The sequence below is a fragment of the Mustela lutreola genome, chromosome 11 (assembly GCF_030435805.1).
Source record: "Mustela lutreola isolate mMusLut2 chromosome 11, mMusLut2.pri, whole genome shotgun sequence".
NCBI lineage: Eukaryota > Metazoa > Chordata > Mammalia > Carnivora > Mustelidae > Mustela > Mustela lutreola.
Window position 1 is genome coordinate 13,735,661 of NC_081300.1, and position 20,382 is coordinate 13,756,042.

Genomic DNA, 20,382 nt, shown 5'->3' on the forward strand with positions numbered 1-20,382 from the left:
GATTTCAGGCTCTCTTCTCCAAATATAAGTGGCTTATAGGACTTTTCTGCAATTATTTCAGTGACTAGGCTAAGAGTGGGAAAGGGCTTTTACCAACAGTATACACAGCTGCAAATTAGTAGTAAATAGACAATAGAAGACAAAATTTGAAGCTCACCAAAATACTGGATACTAGCATTACTACACTAGAGTCTGATACAATATGCCCTAAAATGTGAGTCACTTCACAGAAGCCTCGTTTTTAAAAGGAGGATCTCAGCCTAGATTATCCCTAAATCCCTTCCAGCCCCCAAATTCCTGGATTCAATAGTACTGAGCCCACAAGGCCGTTAGAGAAATACAATGCCCAGTTTTAGTTCTAGAGTATTGAATGACAGCAATACATAAGTTGAATTAACTTTCAAGAAAGGAAGCAGAAAAAAAATCCCCCTTTCCAATACATCACTCCTGGAGATCACCTAAGTTGAAAAGTATGACAACCAAATTACTACCTTTCAAATGACTGTAAACCACGAAAATAAACCTATTGTACCTAATTTTTTATTCTAACTGAAACCTGCTCTCCTTTCCTCCATTAAATTATTACGATCAAGGACTTTATATTGGGCCTAGATTACTATTAAACTGCTTTCACGGCTCTATAAAATTTCCCCTTAATGTTTGAGACAAGTGACTCATCTGAATTCTCGTCTACACTATCGTGTTTAACAACTTTTAGAAAATAACATGTATGCGTACATTAAAGACCCAGCAAATATCCCCCGATTTAAATCTGTAGGCAAGACTCAAGTCCGACAGAAAATAAGTTATGCCAGAGGTAAAAGGTGTAAGCAGCCCGCTCTAGGAGAGGTTTCTTGACCCAGACAACCTGCGCTACGGCTCCTCTAGTTTTTGAGTCAATTCGCAGCTCTCCATATCAAGCTTTTTCTGGGAACACCAAGTTAGCAACAAGAGCCAAAAGCCCTACGACCCCTTTCAAAAAAAACTCAGGCATTCACTGAGCAAAAAGAGCCCCTTTGTGCTGAAGACAAGGGCAGCTCGCCGAGAGCGCACCTTTGGAAACACCTCAGCGAGGGGACAAGGCAGAGCTTCGAAACAGCAACCAGAGCGCCAGATGGCGAGAAAGAGAAGGCGCTGCCCGGGGCTAGACTGAGGCTAACACAGTCACCTCCAGCGCTTCGCCTTTCCAACCACCTGGGGCGGGAGATGCTCTAAGCCAAAAACGTCCTAAGACCCTTCCTCCAAGAGGGGGGCCAGGCTGAGAGCTCCATGTTTTCCGTGGCAACTCCGGCACGGAAGAGACTTCTAGAGCATTCTGTTATGGCGGGTGCCTGAGTGTGCATGGGTGGGGGTGGGAGAGTGGAACTGAACCGCCCAGCAGAACGAAAATTAGTATTACGGGGCCGGGAGCCGTGGGGTAGGGATTCCGAGCCACCTGCGCTGGGCCAGGCTCGGCCAGGCGGCGTCCGAAAGCCAGGCCGGGGAGGCCGCCGGGGCGGTGACCGCAGCGCGGGGGCCGGCAGGCTCGCGCGCCTTACCTGGGCCCGGGGGCTGGCAAAGTTGCACGGCTCCACCTCCACCTCTGCGTCCTCGGGGCCCCCGCGGAGCGCAGTGCGGAGCCTCTCCAGGTGCTCCCTCAGGGTGACCCGCTGGTGGAAGGAGAACGCCGGGTGCAGCGAAGCCATGGTGAAGAGCAGCAGCAGTTCCTCCTGGGCCCTGAAGCCCAACCCGCCGCCGGGCCGGGGCTCGGCGCCGCTGCCTTCCGGGCCGGAACCGTCCTTCTCTGCGTCCTCCTCGCCTTCGCCGTCCTCCCCGCGCTCGCCGGGCTCGTCCTCCACGCCTCCCCGCGAACCCTCACCCCGAACCGCGCGCAGGCTCTTGAGCACCGAGTCCACCTGGGGCAGGAGGCGGTGCAGGCGGCCGGCGGCCTCACGGTTCTCCGAGCCCAGCAGCGCCAGGTAGACGATGAGGCGCGAGCGCACGGCCGGCTCTCGAAAATCGGCCAGCGGCCCCGGGTCCGAGAGGCCGTTGGCCTTGGCCTCTGAGTCGCGCAGGTAGTGGTAGTCCTTGCGTGCCAGGTCCTCCAGGCACGAGCCGAGGAAGCGCAGCTCCAGCGGGTTGCACAGGTCCAGCAGCCCGCACATGAACTCCAGACGCTGCGCCGAGCCCAGCACCAGCCCAAACCACTCGTACACTCGTTCCTGCTCGCGCAGCGCCGCCGCGGGCCCGCCGCCTCCGCCGCCGCCCGGCATGCCCGCCCCCGCCGCTGCTCCGCCAGCAACAGGCTGCCCTAGCCCCCGGGGCGGCGGCGGAGGCGGCGGCGGTGGTGGCGGCGGCGGCGGGGGGCCCCGCGGCGGGCCCGCGGGCGGCGGCGGCGGGGGACGGCAGTCTCGGCGGCGACGCGGCGGCGCCTTTGCGCCCGGCCGTGCGTCTGCCTCGGGCTCCTCCGCCTCGGGCGGCGGCTCCACGGGGTGCGTCGGCTTCAGCGGCAGCTTCATCCTCAGCATCCTCGGCTAAGGCGGCGCGGACATGCGAGCGGGGGCGGGCAGGCGGGCGGGGCCGGGAGGGGGGGCGGGGGCCGAGGCGGCGGCGCGGCCGTCAGGAGCGGGGCCCCTCCATGCCGCCGGGGGAGGGCCAGGGCCGGGGCCGGGGGCGGGTCTCGGCCGGCGAGGGGGGCGGTGGCCGGCCGGCGGGGTCGCCGGCGTCGTCTTCCCGGGCCGGAGGCGGGGCGTGCCCGCGGCGGCTCCTCCCCCTGGGCTCCGCGCCGGCTCTGGAAGCCCGAGTGCGGGTGGGAGCAAGCAAGCGAGTGTGTTCTCCTTCCTCCTCCCTCTCTCCCGTCGTCCGCACTGGGCTGGGGCGGCGGCGCCTGAGCGGTTCCCTCGCGAGCCGGTGTGGACCCAGCGGCTGGGAGAGGAGGAGGAGCGCCCGGGCCGGGCGGAGACGCTTGCGGGCTCCGCGCAGGTACCTCAGCCAATCAGTGGCCAGAGTCGACGGTTGCGTAGTTCTCCCCGCCCCCAGGGGTCGCCTCTCCGAGAAGCCACGCCCAACTGCTACCGGACCGGCTCTCTCTCTTTCAGCGGCTTCCGCGCGGTCCCAAGCGCAGGTCTTTACCAGTTTAGGGTCGGACGCGGGTGGGACGGAGGGGCGGTGGCCAGGTGCGCCCGAGCGCGACGAAGGTCATGCGAGGCCCACGTGAGAGGACTGAGGGGGATTGTTTCACGTTTTCCCAGGGCCCTAGGCCGACTTTGGACTCCTGACTCCCCTGCTCTGTCTCCTCGCGGGGGCCGCCGCCCCACCTCGGCCAGCGCCGCCGGGTTTCCTCCGAGGCCGCAGGGAGCGTGTCCCGGCAGCGGAGGTTGCTCTGAAGCGCGCGCGCCAAGCCCCAGACGAGCTCGCTCAGCCCTCCACTCGGGCAGTCGGCGGAGGCGGAATCCCCCGCACAACTTCACAAGGATGGGTGGCGTTGGCCCTCTGAGTTGCGGATCGGGGAGCTGGCTCGGGAGGCAGGGCTGTGGCTGTGGTTGGGGAGCCCGGACGCCTCGAGCCCGAGCGAGCGCCCACGCCGGGTGCTGGCTGCCCAGAGCGGAGGTGGGGACGCGCGGCCCCGGGGGCGCAGAGGCGACCCGACCCGAGGAACTTCCGCGGCCTCCGGGCGGAGGGGGGACGCGCCGATGTGGACGCCCCTGGCCTAACAGTGGCCTCTGGTCTGTAACGCTCTCGGGAAATTTTTTGCACGACAGACAGTTTAGCGAAAGTTCCTCTCCGCCCCCACCCCCCAGCCTCCATCTTTTGGGGATCATTTTATTTGCTAAATAACCTTATCGGTGCCTAACACTAACATTTTGGATCCTTGTGCCGGTGTGAATTCCCGGTGATTTCGAGGAACTTAATAAGCGACCACCTTGACAGGCTTTCAACATTTTTATTTTTTTTTAGTTTTGTTACATATTTAAGGTTTAAGGGCCTTTAAAATGTTTCTCTCACATTGTAGGTTTTTTTTTTTTAACATAGCCCCAATTTTTAATACCCATCTGGATTTTCTGAGGGTTAATTTTTTTAAAAAGCTGGGTTTGATTTTAAATCCTTAATGTGTTTGTTTTGAGTTTTTTTTTTTTAAGATTTTATTTATTTATTTGACAGAGATCACAAGTAGGCAGAGAGGCAGGCAGAGAGAGAGAGGGAAGCCGACTTCTCGTTGAACAGAGAGCCCATGCGGGGCTCAATGCGGGGCTTGATCCCAGGACCCTGAGAGGGAGGCAGAGGCTTAACCCACTGAGCCACCCAGGCGCTCCATTAAATCATTAATGTTTTAAGTCCTATTCCAGCCCAGCTATATAGCAGGAGTATGTAAAAAATAAAAATAACATTGTAACTCTGAAATGTTGGGACGTCTATGGGAGAGCATACACTGAGCCCTTTATCTCACAACTTTATACCCTAAGAAGCTAATTTATAATTGAATAAAAGGCTGAACTGAAGCCCAAGTCAGTTTCAGCAATAAAACAGGGAAAGGGAATTATTTTCAACACATTTGAGACTGGCAAAGTATATGAAAGCCATTCTTCCATGAAATTTACCATTTCTTTGCATTCTTTGGCTGTAACGTAGAAATCGCTACAATCAGGAGAAACCTTCGTAAAGACTTTTATTAACAGTCCTTACTCCCTTTTGCTGTCCTCTTCAACTTCCCTGGAATCTTTTACCCTATCTCACTTACCTCCCACGTTTCTAAAGCATGGGCTGAAATACTTCAGGCAACCAGTAATTCTATTAGCCCAGCTAGATCCTCCACAGGCTCCTACTGAGTCACCTGTCTAGATCCAGGTGTCTCATGTAGTAAGATAATACCTATTGGGAGGTGATTTTTATATGTGACCCAGGCAGAAGTTCTTTGGCAACAAGAAGCCATTTGGTAGGAGCTCTCAGCGATACCTGACCCATGAATTTTATATTAGAATTCAGATTTGTAAAATAAGATGATGACATTTGTCCTTCTATCTATGGCCAATATTAGAAAATGCAGTGATCAGAGCTTTTGCATATATTTGACATATATACAATGATTTAATGATTCTGCTTGTCTTCTGTCAGCTGGACAATTTGCTATTTATACCCCAGTGCATTGTTTCAGACCTCTCTCCATACTGCAACTCACTAGACCAACTCAACTTTTTTCCCACCCTTTAAAATTGAGAGAGAGGATACATTCATTGGGCAAGAGGGATGTACTACTACAATGCCTTTCTGGGAGTCGCCCAGATGGATGTCCCGGGATACATTCCCTCTACATTTTTTAGCTGGCATTCTTCTGTAAAGAAGACCTTTCCCTGCACTCTTCTCCACACTTTCTCTTTGAACATTCTTATGGACTTGGATTCTTTTTTTAGTCACTGTGTACCATGCTATTCTTTTTGATACTCAAATTCTGCTAGGTGTAGGTATGTTTAGTTGGGAAAAACTACCCAGATGATTCTAATAAGACACCCTAGGAAGGTATTCCTCCCACCAAGCCTACCTATTGAGAAGAGGTAGGCTTCTCAATCTGCTCTAGATTCTCTGGTATTTTACATACCATGCCCAACACTAATGTATGGCACCTTTCCTGGGAGACTAGTGTTTGGTTGAATTCAGAGTCTCCCTGGAGCTGTGGTTTCATTTGTCAGAGAGATTCTTAGGGACTTAGATGGACCAGATGGCCCAAGTTCTCTCACTTGTACATTGAAATGTGGAGAAGCCGTGGAATCCACAAATCTTTGAAGCCTGTCCAGAAATAAGCCTGATTCTAAAGTGGGTTGATTTGGAAAATCCTCAGGCTACTGACTCCTGTTAGAAATTCAGGAACTAGGGGCACCTTAGTGGCAAGGTCAGTTGAGCATCTGACTTGGTTTCAGATCAGGTTCTGATCTCAGGGTTGTGAGATCAATCCCTGAGCTGGGCTCCATTCGGAGTCTGCTTGGGATTCTCTCTTTCTCTGCTTCTGCCCCTCCCCATCTCTCTCTCTCCCCCTTCTCTCTCAAATAAATAAATCTTTAAAATAAAAATTTCAGGAGCTTGATGACATTAGATACTTGCCTGGGTCTGTGGGATGTCTACAAATAGACCTTGTGCCCAACTGTTCAGAAAGGTAAAGGCTGTCTCCCCAGAAAAGACAACACTGCTTCCTAGGGACTGATGGAGAGGTAGAGCTGAAATGTCAGAAGTTTGGCTTGCTAGATAGAAAATCACTATTCCAGTAGTGTTCTCTGGAATGGAATTTGCTGAATTCATATACTGCTTTAAATATGGTTACATCAAAGTACTGGTGAGCTGTTAGTTGTCAACCCAGGTCAAACCCACTATCTCTTATATTTTTGCTCATAAAAGAAGCCCATTTTTTTTTTCCCAAGCATCCAGCCTTCTCCCAAAGATCCCATATCATTTGAGGGGCACCTTTGCCAGCTCCATAGATAGATCTTGAGCAGTAACCCAATCAGGATAGCCCAGATTTCTTGCCAGTTGGTTCAAAAATCTGGAGCTATTGGGATACATCAAAAGGACACCCAAGCCAATAAACTCTGGCACACAGAGAGGCTCCTACTCAGCAAATCTAGCAGAATTTGAGTATCAAAAAGAATAGCATGGTACCCAGTGACTAAAAAAAGAATCCAAGTCCATAAGAATGTTCAAAGAGAAAGTGTGGAGAAGAGTGCAGGGAAAGCTCTTCTTTACAGAAGAATGCCAGCTAAAAAATGTAGAAGGAATGTATGATGAGGAAACTACCATTTTGCAACCACCAATGTAATAATCGATTTACACATTTTCACCATTGGGTACAAAGTTGCTAGGAAGCAGAACATTCATGTGTTCTCGACACCTCAGTTAAAAGCTTCAGAAAGCTACTTTTTCATCCCTAAATCTGATGGACACCACCTTAACTACGTGGTCACAATAAGCATTACTGATAATGGGATAATCTAATACCATATTCTTCCTCCTGTTGTGGATGCCACTGGAAGAACATACTACTTGGAAAAATCTTGCCAAAATGTTTACGCTGAATGTAATCATGGTGAAATAAAACAAATCATACAAGACAACTGGCCTGAATCTTAAAAAATATCAATGTCATGAAAGCAAAGGTAGGCAGGGGACTACATTGTCCTAAACTAAAGAAAACTAAAGAGGAGCACCTGGGGGCTCACTGGGTTAAGCCTCTACCTTCAGCTCAGGTCATGATTTCAGGGTCCTGGGATTGAGCCCAAGCATCAGGCTCTCTGCTCAGCAGGGAACCTGCTTCCCTCCTCTCTCTCTGCCTGCCTCTCTGCCTGCCTGTGATCTCCCTGTCAAATAAATAAAATACTAAAAAAAAAAAAAAAAAAAAGGAAAAGAAAACTAAAGAGGCACGATGACTAAATGACCAAAGAGGCATGCCAAGGGGCATGATGACCAAATCAATGATCAGTGATTGGACCGTGGGCTTAAAGGCTTAAAACAAAACAAAAAAACCTTCAGGGCACCTGGGTGGCACAGCTGGAGGAGCATAGGACTCTTGGTTTCAGGTCAGGTGGGGATCTCACGGCCATGAAATTGAGCCCTGCGTGGAGCCCGTCATCGGGATTGTTTCCCTCTCTATCCACCCCTCCTGCTCGTGCTCTCTCGCTCAGTCGCTCACTCTTTAAAATAAATATTTAAAAAAAAAACTCTAAAAGACATTTTGGGGATTATTATGTAAGTTTGAATAGGGACTTAAAAAAAAAAAAGATTTTATATTAGAGAGCCAGTGAGTGGGGGGAGGGGCAGAGAGGGAATCCCAGACTCCATGCTGAGCAAGGAGCCGGATGCGGAACTCCAGCAGAGCTCAATCCCAGGACCCCGGAGATCACTGCCCAAGTCGAAATCAAAAGTTGGACGCTTAGCCTGCTGAGCCACCCAGGAGTCCCTTAAATACGGACTTCTTGTTAGGCATCATTGCTTTATCAATGCTAACTTTCTTGGGTGACATAATGACCTTGTGGTTATATAGAAAAATGTCCTTGTTTTCAGTTGGTATCTGCTGTAGCATTGAAGGTTTAAACGTCATGGTATCCACAACTTATTTATTTAAAAATTAGAGAGAAATCAAGTGTGGCAAAACATTGACAATAGGCAAATCTAGGTGAAGGGTATATGGGTGAACACTGAACCATTTCCCCTTTCTGTAGGTGTGATTTTCTTTTCAAAATAAAGTGAGAAAGTGGAGATTACAAATACAGATCTACAGGATGAGTAAAAGGCACAAAGTATATATATTAAATTTATGAATGTCGCTTATCCCATTTCAAATTAACTGGTTTTATAAATGGGACAAAACATTAATCAAAGTCCTCTTTAAAACTATAAACAAAATGGAATAGTAAGATTCGTGAAAGGAACAGGGAAGCCTAATGGAGAATTCATTTTCTAAATTTGTTACCTCCGTATATTGACCTCCCTGAAAATTAAAGAGTGAAGCTGGTCAAGATCAACCTGTAAAGGCTTGCAGAATCGAAGTGTCCCAAGAGTCAATTTGGCAACACGTTCCAAAGCAAGAACGTGGGATCTAGCCAAATGCAAGCAAGGTCATCCTCAGGCAGAAGCATTTCTAAAGAAGGGTGCAAAATAATCTGCTGGAACCAAAATAGAGAAATTTTGGTTAAGTACCAGGAGGATGGTGTTCCATGGGGAGCATGTTATAATTAAATTACCTTCATTTTTCTTATCTGCCTTCTACCAAAAGCAATTTAAGGAGATTTCTTGTAATCTAACTAGGGAAAATGGAGAGTCAATGCATTTGTTCAAGTTAATGTGGGACTTCCCCGTGTCAACCATCGTTGCATCTGATGGATAGGACTTTGCTGTCCCCAGAACGACACACTTTGGCAGAAGACTGAGCTCTTTAGGCTTTTCCCTCACTCCCATGGAAAGTCTTTAAGACCATGCAGTTTTCACCCTAGGATTCTGACTCGGAACCTAATAACCTTTGAATTAGCAATTCAGTTTCCTATTGACTTAATGCTGGAAGGATACCCCTAGAGAATGGAGATATATAATCTTCTCCCAAGAAATAAATACACTGACATTCTGCTTACTGATTCTTTGTAGGTTTAGTTAGAGGGGGTCGCTCCCCTGAATCTTGTCAGTTCTGAGTGAACAAGATCACTTTCTTGGATCCTGGCTTACATATACTACCTTGAGCAGCCCACTGTTCTTGTCTGAGATAATTTTAACTTCTACACATTTAGGTCCAAATAATACAATTTAAAGATTTTCTCTTGGCAAAAAAAAACCTATTTGAAACAATTTCTTAAAACTCTAAAATTTAAAAAATGTTCCTTAGCAGCTTTAGAGGACAGATTACAAATTTTTATGTTAAAAGGAAAATACTAAATATTAAAGACTAATACTTAAATCCTGTAAACAAATTTATGTTTAGAATATATATGTATTATATATATATAAATAAGTGGTGAATTATTTTAGTTCATTAAAAAAACTATTCAATTAAAAACTACCAATTTCCGATGTAGAAAAATACTTGTTTTATTTTTCACTTTTTCAGCTGATTTTGATGGAACTATGTGGATACAAGTGAAGCAAGTATAACCTAAATTAAACATACCTCTTGCCACCCTGATCCCAGAGCACATCTACACATCAGAACACTGGTGCTGTAGACTAACTATAGTTGAAATATTAAAAGAAATATTTATTTTGCTTTTAAACATCGTCAGAATTTATTTTTCTTGCATTCAATATTTGTACTTAAAATGTTCAATCAACATTTACAACTTTAAGGTTTTAAAGGTTTTTCTTCATTCTTAAATATTGTGCTATTAAAAAAGGCATGAGGGGGCACTTGGGTGGCTCAGTGGATTAAGCCTCAGAGTTCTGATTTCGACTCAGGTCATGATCTTAGGGTACTGAGACCCTAAGGCTCTGGGCTGGGCATGGAGCTTGCTTAAGATTCTCTCTCTGCTACCCGCTGTGCCCCGATCCACTCACCCAAATTCACTTTCTCCCTCAAAATAAATAAATAAATAAATAAATAAATATTATTTATTTATTGTTTGTTTGTTTGAGACAGAGAGGCTGAGAGCAGAGCAGGGCAGAGGGAGAGGGACAAGCAGACTCCCTGCCAAGCTGGGAGGGGGGCTGGATTCCAGGACCCTGAGGTTATGACCAAAGCCAAAGGCAGACACTGAACCTACTGAGCCACCCAGGCACCAGGAGAATAGTTTTATTTCACAGAAATGCACGCTAACTCCAGACCTTAAGATTTTATGTACATAGATCTACTGTTTTTCAGACTGAACTGTGCTCGTGTAAGGTTGGCAAACTCGCGGCGAAAGTCACGGTTGCTGTTGAAATCCGGAGGGCGGGCAGAACCATGTCACTTCGATCGGGAGGCTTCGCCTGCTGATGTCAGAAGGGCTGGGGATGACAGAAGGACTTCGGCTAAACTGTCCTTTCCCGACTTCCAGCCTCCGAGGAGCCTTGGGCTTCGGACAGTCAGCCACACGAGGAGATGACTGCCCGGGGCCGAAGGAAGACTCCCACGCACCCCCCACCCCGTCCCCTTCTCAAACCCGTCCCCCTTTCTCCTCCCACGCCTCCGCCTCTGACCCCAAGGTCTCCACGTCCAACGCCCCATGGCCAGGAGGAAGGCCCTTCCGTGGATTCACCGTAGCTTCTGCTCCCACCTGGGAAGGCTCTGGCGAGCGCGGCAGCACAGCTCACCTCCCTGCACGTCCTGCCCGTGAACTCAACGGAGGGCCCGAAGAGCTGACGTCCCCTAGCGGCCGGAGGCCCCAATCGCGCGGAGTGGCCCTGGTTCCCTCCAGCTCCACGTCTTCGGGACTGGCCGGTGAAGGCCCGACTCCGGCGACGCGAAGCCGGCAGAGCAGAGAGACAGCGGGAGAGAAGGATCCTTTCGCCGCAGCCAAGTCCAAGTCTTTCTGAACCGCGGCAGTGATGAAGACTGGTTACCGGGTATTGAGCTGCGTCCTGTCGAACCGATCACTTTAGGCACAGTTTCTCTTAATCTTCATAACATTCTTCAGATAAATGCCATTTTGTAGATGATGTTATAAACTGGGACTCAGAAGCTGAGCCATTTCCCAAGGTTTCATGCCAGAATATGGCGGAGGCCTGATTCCAACCCTGCTTGGCCACCCAAAACTGCCTTTCCAACCACTGTACCAGCTAGAGAATGGGGAAGACTTTCAATTCCAGGAGCGAAAGGATTTAAAGTAACATTTACCACTAGTTTCCTCACTATAAAAGCCACAGGTGTTCGCTATTAAAAATCTGAGTAATAAAAAACCTTGATTAATGTTAAGAATTTGAACTTAGCCATCATTCCACTCCCTACAGGTAGCTACTATACATTCCATTTCCAGTATTTTTCTGTGATTGAACGCGTGTGAGCACGCACGTATGTATGTGAGAATATTTGTGCAGAGTATATATGTATTATAAACTAGTTTGGGGGGTGCTACATTTTTATCTTAAGACTATACTGTAGATTTCCCAATTTGGGGGTTGTTCATTGCTAGTATATAGAAATATTCATTTTTGTATGTTGATCTTGTATTCCACACTTTGCAGATTTACTCATTTTAGTAGTGTATGTGCATGTCTGTGTGTGTGCGCGCACGTGCTTTAAGATTTTCTGTACAGAATCATAAGTCTGTGAATAAAGACAAGTTTCGCGTTTTCCTTTCTGCTAGTGTGCCTTCTTAAATTCTCAATTTGCCCTGGCTAGAATTTCTAGTGCAATGTTGAAGAGGTAAGAGTGAAAGTCCCTACCTTATTCTCAATCTAGTGTGGGAAAAAAATTCAGTCTTTCACTATTGAGTATGATGTTCGCTACATCTTTTTCATAAGTGCCCTTTATTAGATTATGGAAGTTCCTTTCGATTCCTAGTATGCTGAGGGTTTTTATCCTATATAGGCATTGGATTTTGTCTCACGCTTTTTCTGGGTCTTGGAGGTGATCATGTGCTTTTTGTACTTTACATGGTATATTATATTAAATGATATTTAGATACTGAACCAATCTTGCATGCCTAGGGTAAATCCCACTTGGTCGTAATGTATCATTTTTGTTATATGTTGCTGATTTCAGCTCTCTCGCTGGCCGCCTCTCATCATCTAGGCTGTCTGAGTAGAGCTAAGTCACTGGGAGCTGGGAAAAGGGGTGGAGGGAACAGCCCCAGGCTAGAGCGCCACAGACTTCCACTGATCTTACTGAAATGAAGTTCAACAGTTGATCGCAACCAAATTCTTCTCAATTTGTTGTAGGACTTGGGTCAGTTTACAGAGTTCCGCAATGGCCGTTTTTGATAGTTTTGTCCAATTTCATCAGTGCTTTTTGGGAAAAGGATTTGGCATGCTTCTCCCTCAGTCACTCATGTACCCCTAACCCCTGCCTTCAGCCACCCCCCAACCCCAGTGGTTTCTGTAGGGACGAGCTATATGTCCCTAACTTTTCCCAGTCTACTTTAGTTCATGTTGTTTCCACTTTATGCAAAATGTAGGTGTAGGTTCATTGACTGGTGTTAGGTTTATACATAAGTTTGTTCACCTCAAAAAACATAGGTTCATTTACCATTTCTAAGAGGCATATGTAAACACTCAGTCCATCTCCCGTCCTATCCTATACCTATGAGTATCTGCAAAAAATTTTTAGGGTTTAGATTGAATAGTCACGAAGCCCCTTGTCATTTAGAAAGCACAAATGCTTTTAATGAAGAAAAAATTATAACAAAAACTCTTTACATATGTTATGCATCTGTGAATAACACATGCCTTTTCTTAAGTTTAAAATTCTTGAAAGGACAAGCAAGTCTGTGTTTTAGGGACTAGTGCCTAGAATAATAGCTGTAATTCTTTCACTGTATAAAAGGTACAGAGGGTTATTTGGGGCGAAGGTATTATGTGCAGAGTGAGTGATCTGTGTGTACTTGTAACACCTTTGCCCCCATGAGATCACACAGACCTGAACTTACATAACTTTTACATCAGGAGAGAACCAGCATCCACCACTAATTTGTGACTACGTGATCACTAATCATTCATATCTCTTTGACATGTCAGGAAATGGTATATTTTCCACTCCTGATTGTACTAGTCTGTAGCAATATAATTGAGGAAAACTTTTTAGGGTGTGGTCTTTGTTTTAGTCATGTTTCCTTTTTGGAGAAGGAATAGTTTATTTTTCAATGCTGTCTCTTAGCATTTATAGCATAATATATAGCATAATATATTATTAGCATAATATATTTTTTTTCCTCTTGCCCCAAAATTACCTCTTGGAGAGGTATGCTGTTAATTTTCTGCTATGTGTATGTTCACATGTCTGGTTACATGGCATTTATTTATTGTGGAAGGTTAATTTTTAGCAATCAGAGAACATGTTTATCTAACTTGCCATGAAGAGGCATGCTAAGTTGGTGCTTTATTCCTTGTCTGGAATGTTGCTTATCTTCTCATTCCTCTAAAACTCAACCGTCCTCAGGGACTGAGCTCACATCTCCTCTTTCAGGAACTCTTCCATGACCAGCCCATCCGGAAATGGCCTTTTTCTCTTTCCTTCCTTCCTTCAGCAAATATGTATTGAAGGTTCACTCTTTGTAAGACAACAATTAGGCAACAGAAGTTATAGGAAAGTTGTATCAAATCATTTCGCACTTGCAGATATGTGTTTATATCTTATTTTCTCAGTTAAATTGTGAGTTGCTTGGGCTATATCCTCCATTGTATTACTTACATTCCTTATAAAATGTAGTTGGGGGGCGCCTGGGTGGCTCAGTGGGTTAAAGCTTCTGCCTTCGGCTCAGGTCATGATCTCAGGGTCCTGGGATTGAGCCCCGCATCAGGCTCTCTGCTCAGCAGGGAGCCTGTCCCCCACCCCCGCCTGCCTCTTTGCCTACTTGTGATCTCTGTCTGTAAATAAATAAATAAATATCTTAAAAAAAAAATGTAGTCGGGTGCTTCTATTTAGTAAAGGGTAGGGAAGTTTAATTTATATGATGACTACATTTGTAGACTTTCTTTAAAGATACTGAAGTTTGCAAGACACAAATAGTTCCAATATTTATATTATTTAATCATTCCACCCCAAATATCTCAATACAGGTATGGAACTAAATTTTGAAACTATTCAAAAGTCTGTCACTTTGTCACAGTTACATAATGACTCCTACCTGGCTCCCCTTATCTCCATTATTTTTCCAGTTTCTGTAAGACTGGGGGGTGTGTGTGTGTGTGTGTGTGTGTGTGCGCGCGCGCGTACAGAACCATATAAATATAACACCATATAAAGCATTAAATAATCCCAGCCTGTGTCAGATTCCCAGATAGTTGCCTGAGAGTGCAGGGCCCAGGAGAAAGAGCATTGTCCCTGAAATTAGGACATAAAGCTTATAATCCCTCACTAATGTCCATCTCCTCCTTTGCAAAATATAGGATATGGGAGGTATTGGGCTGAGTGATTGCTACAATCTCTTAGAGCTCTAAAATTACATGAGCTTCTGCAGACTGATTCTTTGAATAAAAATCAGGAAGTGGAACATCAGAATTTGCTGTACAAATATAGTCTACATCACTTGCAAATTTTAGCCTGCTGTCTCCTCCTTTTCTAATGTTTATGATGAACCATCTTTGTGGAACCTGTTTTCCCAGTCGAGAAGGCCCTTCTCACCCTGTCTGTGTGTGCGTAAGTCTCACCCTGTTTCAGGGTCAGATTCTGCCAGTCCCAGAGGAAAGGAACTAACGTATCTTCTCCAACCATCTGGTCCCCCCGAACCTCCCCCACCCTCTGAGCTACCACATCCCCTACCACTCAGTCCTCTTTTCTCCCTAGTTATTTCTATGTGTAATTCTTGTCTATCCTATAGGATGTGGGCCATATGTTCCGTTTCTTTTCATGACTCTGTGTTAAATAAACAAACTGATTAAAGCTTGATTTTTAAATTCAAATATATTAGTAAACTGCTAAAAAACCTTTCAGAGGCATAGGTAAAATGAAGGACATTTTCATATAAATTAGATGTGTAGCAAACTGTTTTAATGGAATATTTGCTTCATATAAGTTTAAAGAACTTGTTTTACCAGTAATACTTATATTAAATGGGCTATTTTGGAACATAAACTGCTACAACCAATTTGTAAAACAATGTGACAATATATATCAAGAATCTTAAAAGTGTTTGTACCTTTTAATATACTTATTTCTGGGAAGGTATTCTAAGGAAATAATCCTAAATCAGAAAAAAAAAAAAAAAGGCTTTATACGAAAACATGTGCATAATAGCTTAATCTGCAATCTTACTATCCCCAGATAAGTGAATGGGCAAATATATCATATACACATGAGACAATATTATGTAACCATTACAAATGTAGTTGGTAAAATGTCTACCAATACAGGGAAATGGTCTCACATAATGTTGAGTGAAAAACATCAAGATATAAACGTTTACAAATAGCAAGGTCAAAACAATAAGCAAAGGGGCGTGTGGGTGGCTCCTTCCGCTTAGCACCTGACTCTTGATTTTGGCTCAGGTCGTGATCTCAGGTTCCTGAGATCAAACCCCGTGTGGGACTCAGTGCTGGGCTTGGAGCCTCCTTGGGATTCTCCCTCTCTTCTTCTCGTTCTGCCCCTCCCCACCCCGGCTCATGCTCTCTCTGTACAAAACAAAACAAAAACAAAAACACAAATGCAATATGCAAAACTATGAGTAGAAAAAAGAAATGGAGGAGAGTATACTAAAATGCTAAAAGGCGTTATCTTTTTATGGCAGAATTGCAATTTGAATTTTTTTTCTTTCTACTATTTTGCTTTGTTTTGTTTTCCACATTGTCAAAATTGAGCATACATTCAATTTGGAATGGAAAACAATATAATTTCAAATACGGGGACACCAAAGATTTAAGTTTCAAGCAGACATTTTTTAAAGAACTCAAATATCTTAGTTATTTAGCATCCGAAGAAGATGTGGTTGTCTAAATAGAAGTTCGATCTTTTCTGTCGCCCTCTGAGTGTGGTCAAGTCTGAAGAGTGATCCGACCACTCGGTCACTAGTTTGAATCTCTTCCTCAAACTTTCTGCTCATGCTGTCCTGTGGAGTCCTTGAAATATTCGCACTTCCACGGAGTTGAGAATAAGCTTTGAAGAAAGAGACTCACACCTCCCTTCCTCCACTTTATGGTCAGTTTCCCAGCTCGGTCAGGCAGTTTTCAGTCTGTACTCCACACACCCCCCACCCCTGCAAAGGGGCAATGGTTCCTTACCTTTGACTGATCAGGGTGACAGGGATTCTTGGTGATCTTTTGACACGTCAAGAACCACACACAAAATAAGTCAGCCATGGGACATACACACTGAGGCAGCTATTAGGCAAATTTATGATACTAATAAAGCAAGTGCCTTTTGCTTAATGCTGGACCGAATTTGCCTGGTACTAAGTTTTAAAACTGTTTTTTAAACATCCCGTTTGGGAATATCTGCCTTAGAATAATTCGTGTATCTTAATCAGAAGGAATCACAAAGGAACGATTCTAAAAGGATCAGATACTACCCCTGGAAAGGGAAAGAGAGTATCCTGAGAAACAGAACTGAAACCAAAGTGATAGAAAATGAAACGAAACTGAAACCTAGCCAGAAAAGCTGTTTAAAAAAAAAAAGTCCTGATCTTAACAGAGTCATAGCAGGTAACTAGATACGAGCCAGTATTATCAAAAGTAAGAGAACTAAATGTCTTAAATTGTCCTAGGTTACATTTCTACTCAAAATGAAACAGGTCACCAGCTGTGTGATCTTGCTAAAGTTACTAAACACCTCTGAGTGTTCGTTTAGTTGTCTGTGAAGATGGGTATGGTAGCACACATCAGCCAAGATTCAATATAGACTCTCAGAGCTGGAGGGGGCCTTAGGGATCGTCAGGCATGATTCTCCGCCTACCCCCCAACCAGGACAGGGCCTTGTCCTAGCCATGCCTCCTCCCAGTCCCTTGACATTCAGGGCTACATCTCTCCTGTCAGGACAGCAAGCTCTCGTGGCAGCCAGTTTCTGTAGGGCCCACTCAGGGCCCAGGCAACCTGAGTCCCAAGCAATGTGAGGGACAGGGTGAGAGAAGAAATGGAAGACATGAAGCTGATCTGGCTTCATAAGACAGCTCTGTGGGGACAGCTGAGGGGGCGAGGTGGCTCGGTCTGCGGCACCATCAAGTGATGACCAAGCCAGACACAGGAGATGGTGATGGGGATCACAGGGTAAGGGTGCCATGCAGACAGGACACAGGACTCAGAAGAGAAGAGCCCTGGGCTTGTCTAAATCCTCTGCCATTGCCATCTTGAAATTCTTGATAGATCTGTGGGTTTTTTCTTTTTTTTTAAGATTTTATTTATTTATTTGACAGAGAGAGAGATCACAAGTAGGCAAAGAGAGAGGGAGAAGCAGGCTCCCTGCCAAGCAGAGAGCCTGATGCGGGACTCGATCCCAGGACCCTGAGATCATGACCTGAGCCAAAGGCAGAGGCTTAACCCACTGAGCCACCCAGACGCCCCGCCATCTTGAAATTCTTAGTAACCTTTTAATAATTTAATTTTACCTTGGCCTCCACCAATTATGGAGCTAGTCCCGGTATGACATCCAAGACCCACTTAGCAGAGTGCTGGGGGGATGGTGAAGAGGGGGACACAGGGAAATCAAGAACTGCCCTGGCATGTGTGACTTTTTCCTATAACCCAGTGAATGGTAGGACAAGGCTGCATTGTTCTTCCTGTCCCCTGAGGATGGACTTAGCACCTACAGGATTAATCTGAGGGTTCACGGGGACTGGGATTCATTTCCACAGAGGTAGCTCCACGGAGATATCTGGGAGCAGGGGCAAGGGCCTGGTTGTTGTCATTTCTCCCCCTGTATTTTGTTGAGGTAAAATTAATGTAACGTAAAAGTAACCATTTTTTAGTTTAAAGTATAGAGTTCAATGGCATTTGGTACACTCAGAGTTGGGCAGTCTTTGCTTCTATCTAGTTCCAAACCATTTTCGTCCCCTCAAAAGGAAACCCCATACCCATGAAGCAGTCACTCCCATTCCCCACTTCCCTCAACCCCTGGCAACCACTAATTTGCTTTCCGTGTCTATCGACTACCTATCGCGGACATACCACAGAAATGAAAACATACACTTTGTCGCCTTTTGTGCCTCGCTTCTTTCACTTACCGTCATGTTTTTGAGGTTCACCCACATTGTAGAATGTAGCCTGTAGCTCTGGGGCATTGTGGACCAATTATATTCCATTGTGTCAACACACCACACTTGGTTCATCCATACCAGCCACTGACGGACGTGTGGGTTGTTGCCACCTTTTGGCTGCCACAGATAGTGCTGCAATGAACATCTGTGCACAGATAACAAATGTCTGAGTACCTGTTTTCAGGTCTTCTCCAGTACATCCCTGGGATGCTGGGTCATATGGTAATTGTTTAACTTTTCGAGGAACCACCAAACTGTTACCACAGTGGCTGCACCATTTTACCTTCCCACCAGCCATGTAGGAGAGTTCCAGTTTCTCTACCTCCTTGCCAACACCGGTTATCTTCTGTTAACTTTCTTTCTAATTGTAGCCATCCTCATGAATGGGAAGTGGTATTTTGCTGTGGTTTTGATTTGCATTTCCCTAGTGACAAATGATGTTGAACAACTCTTCATGTGCTTGTTGGTCATTTATACATCTACTTGGAGAAATGTCTATGCCAGTTCTTTGCCCATTTTTGAATTTGGTTGTTTGTCTCTTTGTCATTGAATTCTAAGAGTTCCTTATACGTTTGATACAAGTCCTTTACTGAATATATAATTTACAAATACCTTCTCCCACTCTGTAGGTCACCTTTTCACTTTCATAAATAGTCCATTAATGCACAAAAGCTTACAATTTTTATGAAATTCAATTAATTTTTTCTTTTGTTGCTTGTATTTTTTTTGTCATTTTAAGGACTCCATTGCCAAACCTAAGGTCAGGAAGATTTACTGCTATGTTTTCCTCTAAGACTTCTACAGTTTTAGTTTCTAACTTTAGGTCTTTGATCCATTTGATGTGATTTTGTACACACTGTAAAACAGAGGTCCAACCTCATTCTTTGGCTTGTGGAGATCCAGCTGTCCCAGTGCCATTTGCCAAAGCCCCATTTTATTGGCTTGGCACCCTGGTCAGTTAGCCACAGACTTATGCATTTATGTCTGGACCCTTGATTCTATTCCACTTATCTGTATGTCATAGTTTGAACGGGTGTGGATAAGCATGTGTCAGAATGGGCTGTGATCTGCCTTACACAGAGTCACGGTAACATGTCAATAACCTGGACAAAGGTTGAGACACATAGTGCTTGGTAAATGTGAGTAAGAGCAGAGCTTTGAACATTAAGCATAAATACTGCAAACGCATGTGCAGAGGCCACGATCTAGGGACTTGTTCAAGAACTTGGAATAAAAATATCTAAACAAAGACAAGCCGAGCGGCCTTACTTGGCAAACCTGTCCTAGAAGCAATGGTTCTTATCTTGGTGGCTGAACTCATTCTACAAATACAAGTAAACATCTTAAGGAAGGGCAGATCCATCACGAACACTGCAAACAGTTCAAAATATGGTGCTCTGTAGGCTAAAACTAGGAAGAAATTATGATGTGTGAACTTGAAGCTACTTTAAATCATCCCCCTGTTTTCCATTTGGTTAACATAACAATTTTTTCTCTCTCTTTAGACAAAATGATCAAACTTTCTAAGAGTAAATTTAGTTCAAATAAATTCAATCAGGTCATCCAAGTAACTTATGATTTACTATTTAAATTTTAACTAAGTATTAATTATGTTTTAATGTTATTATTAGTATGTTTATATATTTAATTATAATACATTGTGTTATTCTATTTTCTTAATTATTAGTCATCCCTCATTCATGAAAATGCTTAAAAATAACTCTTTAACTCAACAATTTATCAAGGGCTTTACCTCGTGTACCATGGTGGATGACATTTGTGTATTCATTCAGTGAATACTGTCTGAGCACAAACGCACACAGTCTGGGCACGGGGTGAGGCGGGAGCAGACCCTGTCTTCCTATAGTTGCTGGGTCCTGGGTTGGTCCTATAAAGGGCACTGAAGCAGAAGTCACTTTTCCAGGGCCCCACCAGCTGCGTCCTGCCCCAGGACTCTGAGCTTACAGCTAGTCAGGTCCACAGGTGTGGGGCCCGCTAGCCTCTCAGCTCAGCCAAGACACATAGGAGCTTCTCCTGTGGAATTTTGCTGGGATGCTAAGGGAAATTGCCAAAGAACAAGAAGAAAGAAGCAAACAACCAAGCAGAGAAAGGGACAAGTTTA

General features: G+C 45.3%; 1 protein-coding gene and 2 long non-coding RNA genes across 11 annotated transcripts in view; 1 reads left to right on the forward strand and 2 right to left on the reverse strand.

Annotated features, from left to right (window-relative positions):
• The window catches only part of ZCCHC2 (zinc finger CCHC-type containing 2), a 67,473-nt gene extending 64,840 nt beyond the window's left edge, over positions 1 to 2,633 (reverse strand). For all 6 annotated transcript variants that reach the window (XR_009346147.1, XR_009346146.1, XR_009346145.1 and 3 more), the window contains exon 1: positions 1,539 to 2,633. Coding sequence is in view for 1 of the 6 variants with exons in the window: in XM_059140833.1 (XP_058996816.1) it covers positions 1,539 to 2,507 (969 nt within the window). In the remaining 5 variants the exon portion in view is untranslated. The remainder of the gene's footprint in view (positions 1 to 1,538) is intronic.
• On the forward strand, positions 1,820 to 11,715 carry LOC131811868 (uncharacterized). Of its 4 annotated transcripts, none has more exons than XR_009346152.1 (2): positions 1,820 to 1,958; positions 10,304 to 11,715. It is a non-coding gene; the product is annotated as an uncharacterized LOC131811868 (long non-coding RNA). The 4 variants fall into 4 exon arrangements; XR_009346150.1 differs by lacking the exon at positions 1,820 to 1,958 and adding an exon at positions 2,842 to 2,961; XR_009346151.1 differs by lacking the exon at positions 1,820 to 1,958 and adding an exon at positions 2,969 to 3,103.
• Positions 9,730 to 13,886, reverse strand: LOC131811867 (uncharacterized). The gene is made up of 3 exons (XR_009346148.1): positions 13,769 to 13,886; positions 10,621 to 13,627; positions 9,730 to 10,428 (listed from the first exon to the last, which is right to left on the reverse strand). It is a non-coding gene; the product is annotated as an uncharacterized LOC131811867 (long non-coding RNA).
• Between the last annotated feature and the right edge of the window lie 6,496 nt (positions 13,887 to 20,382).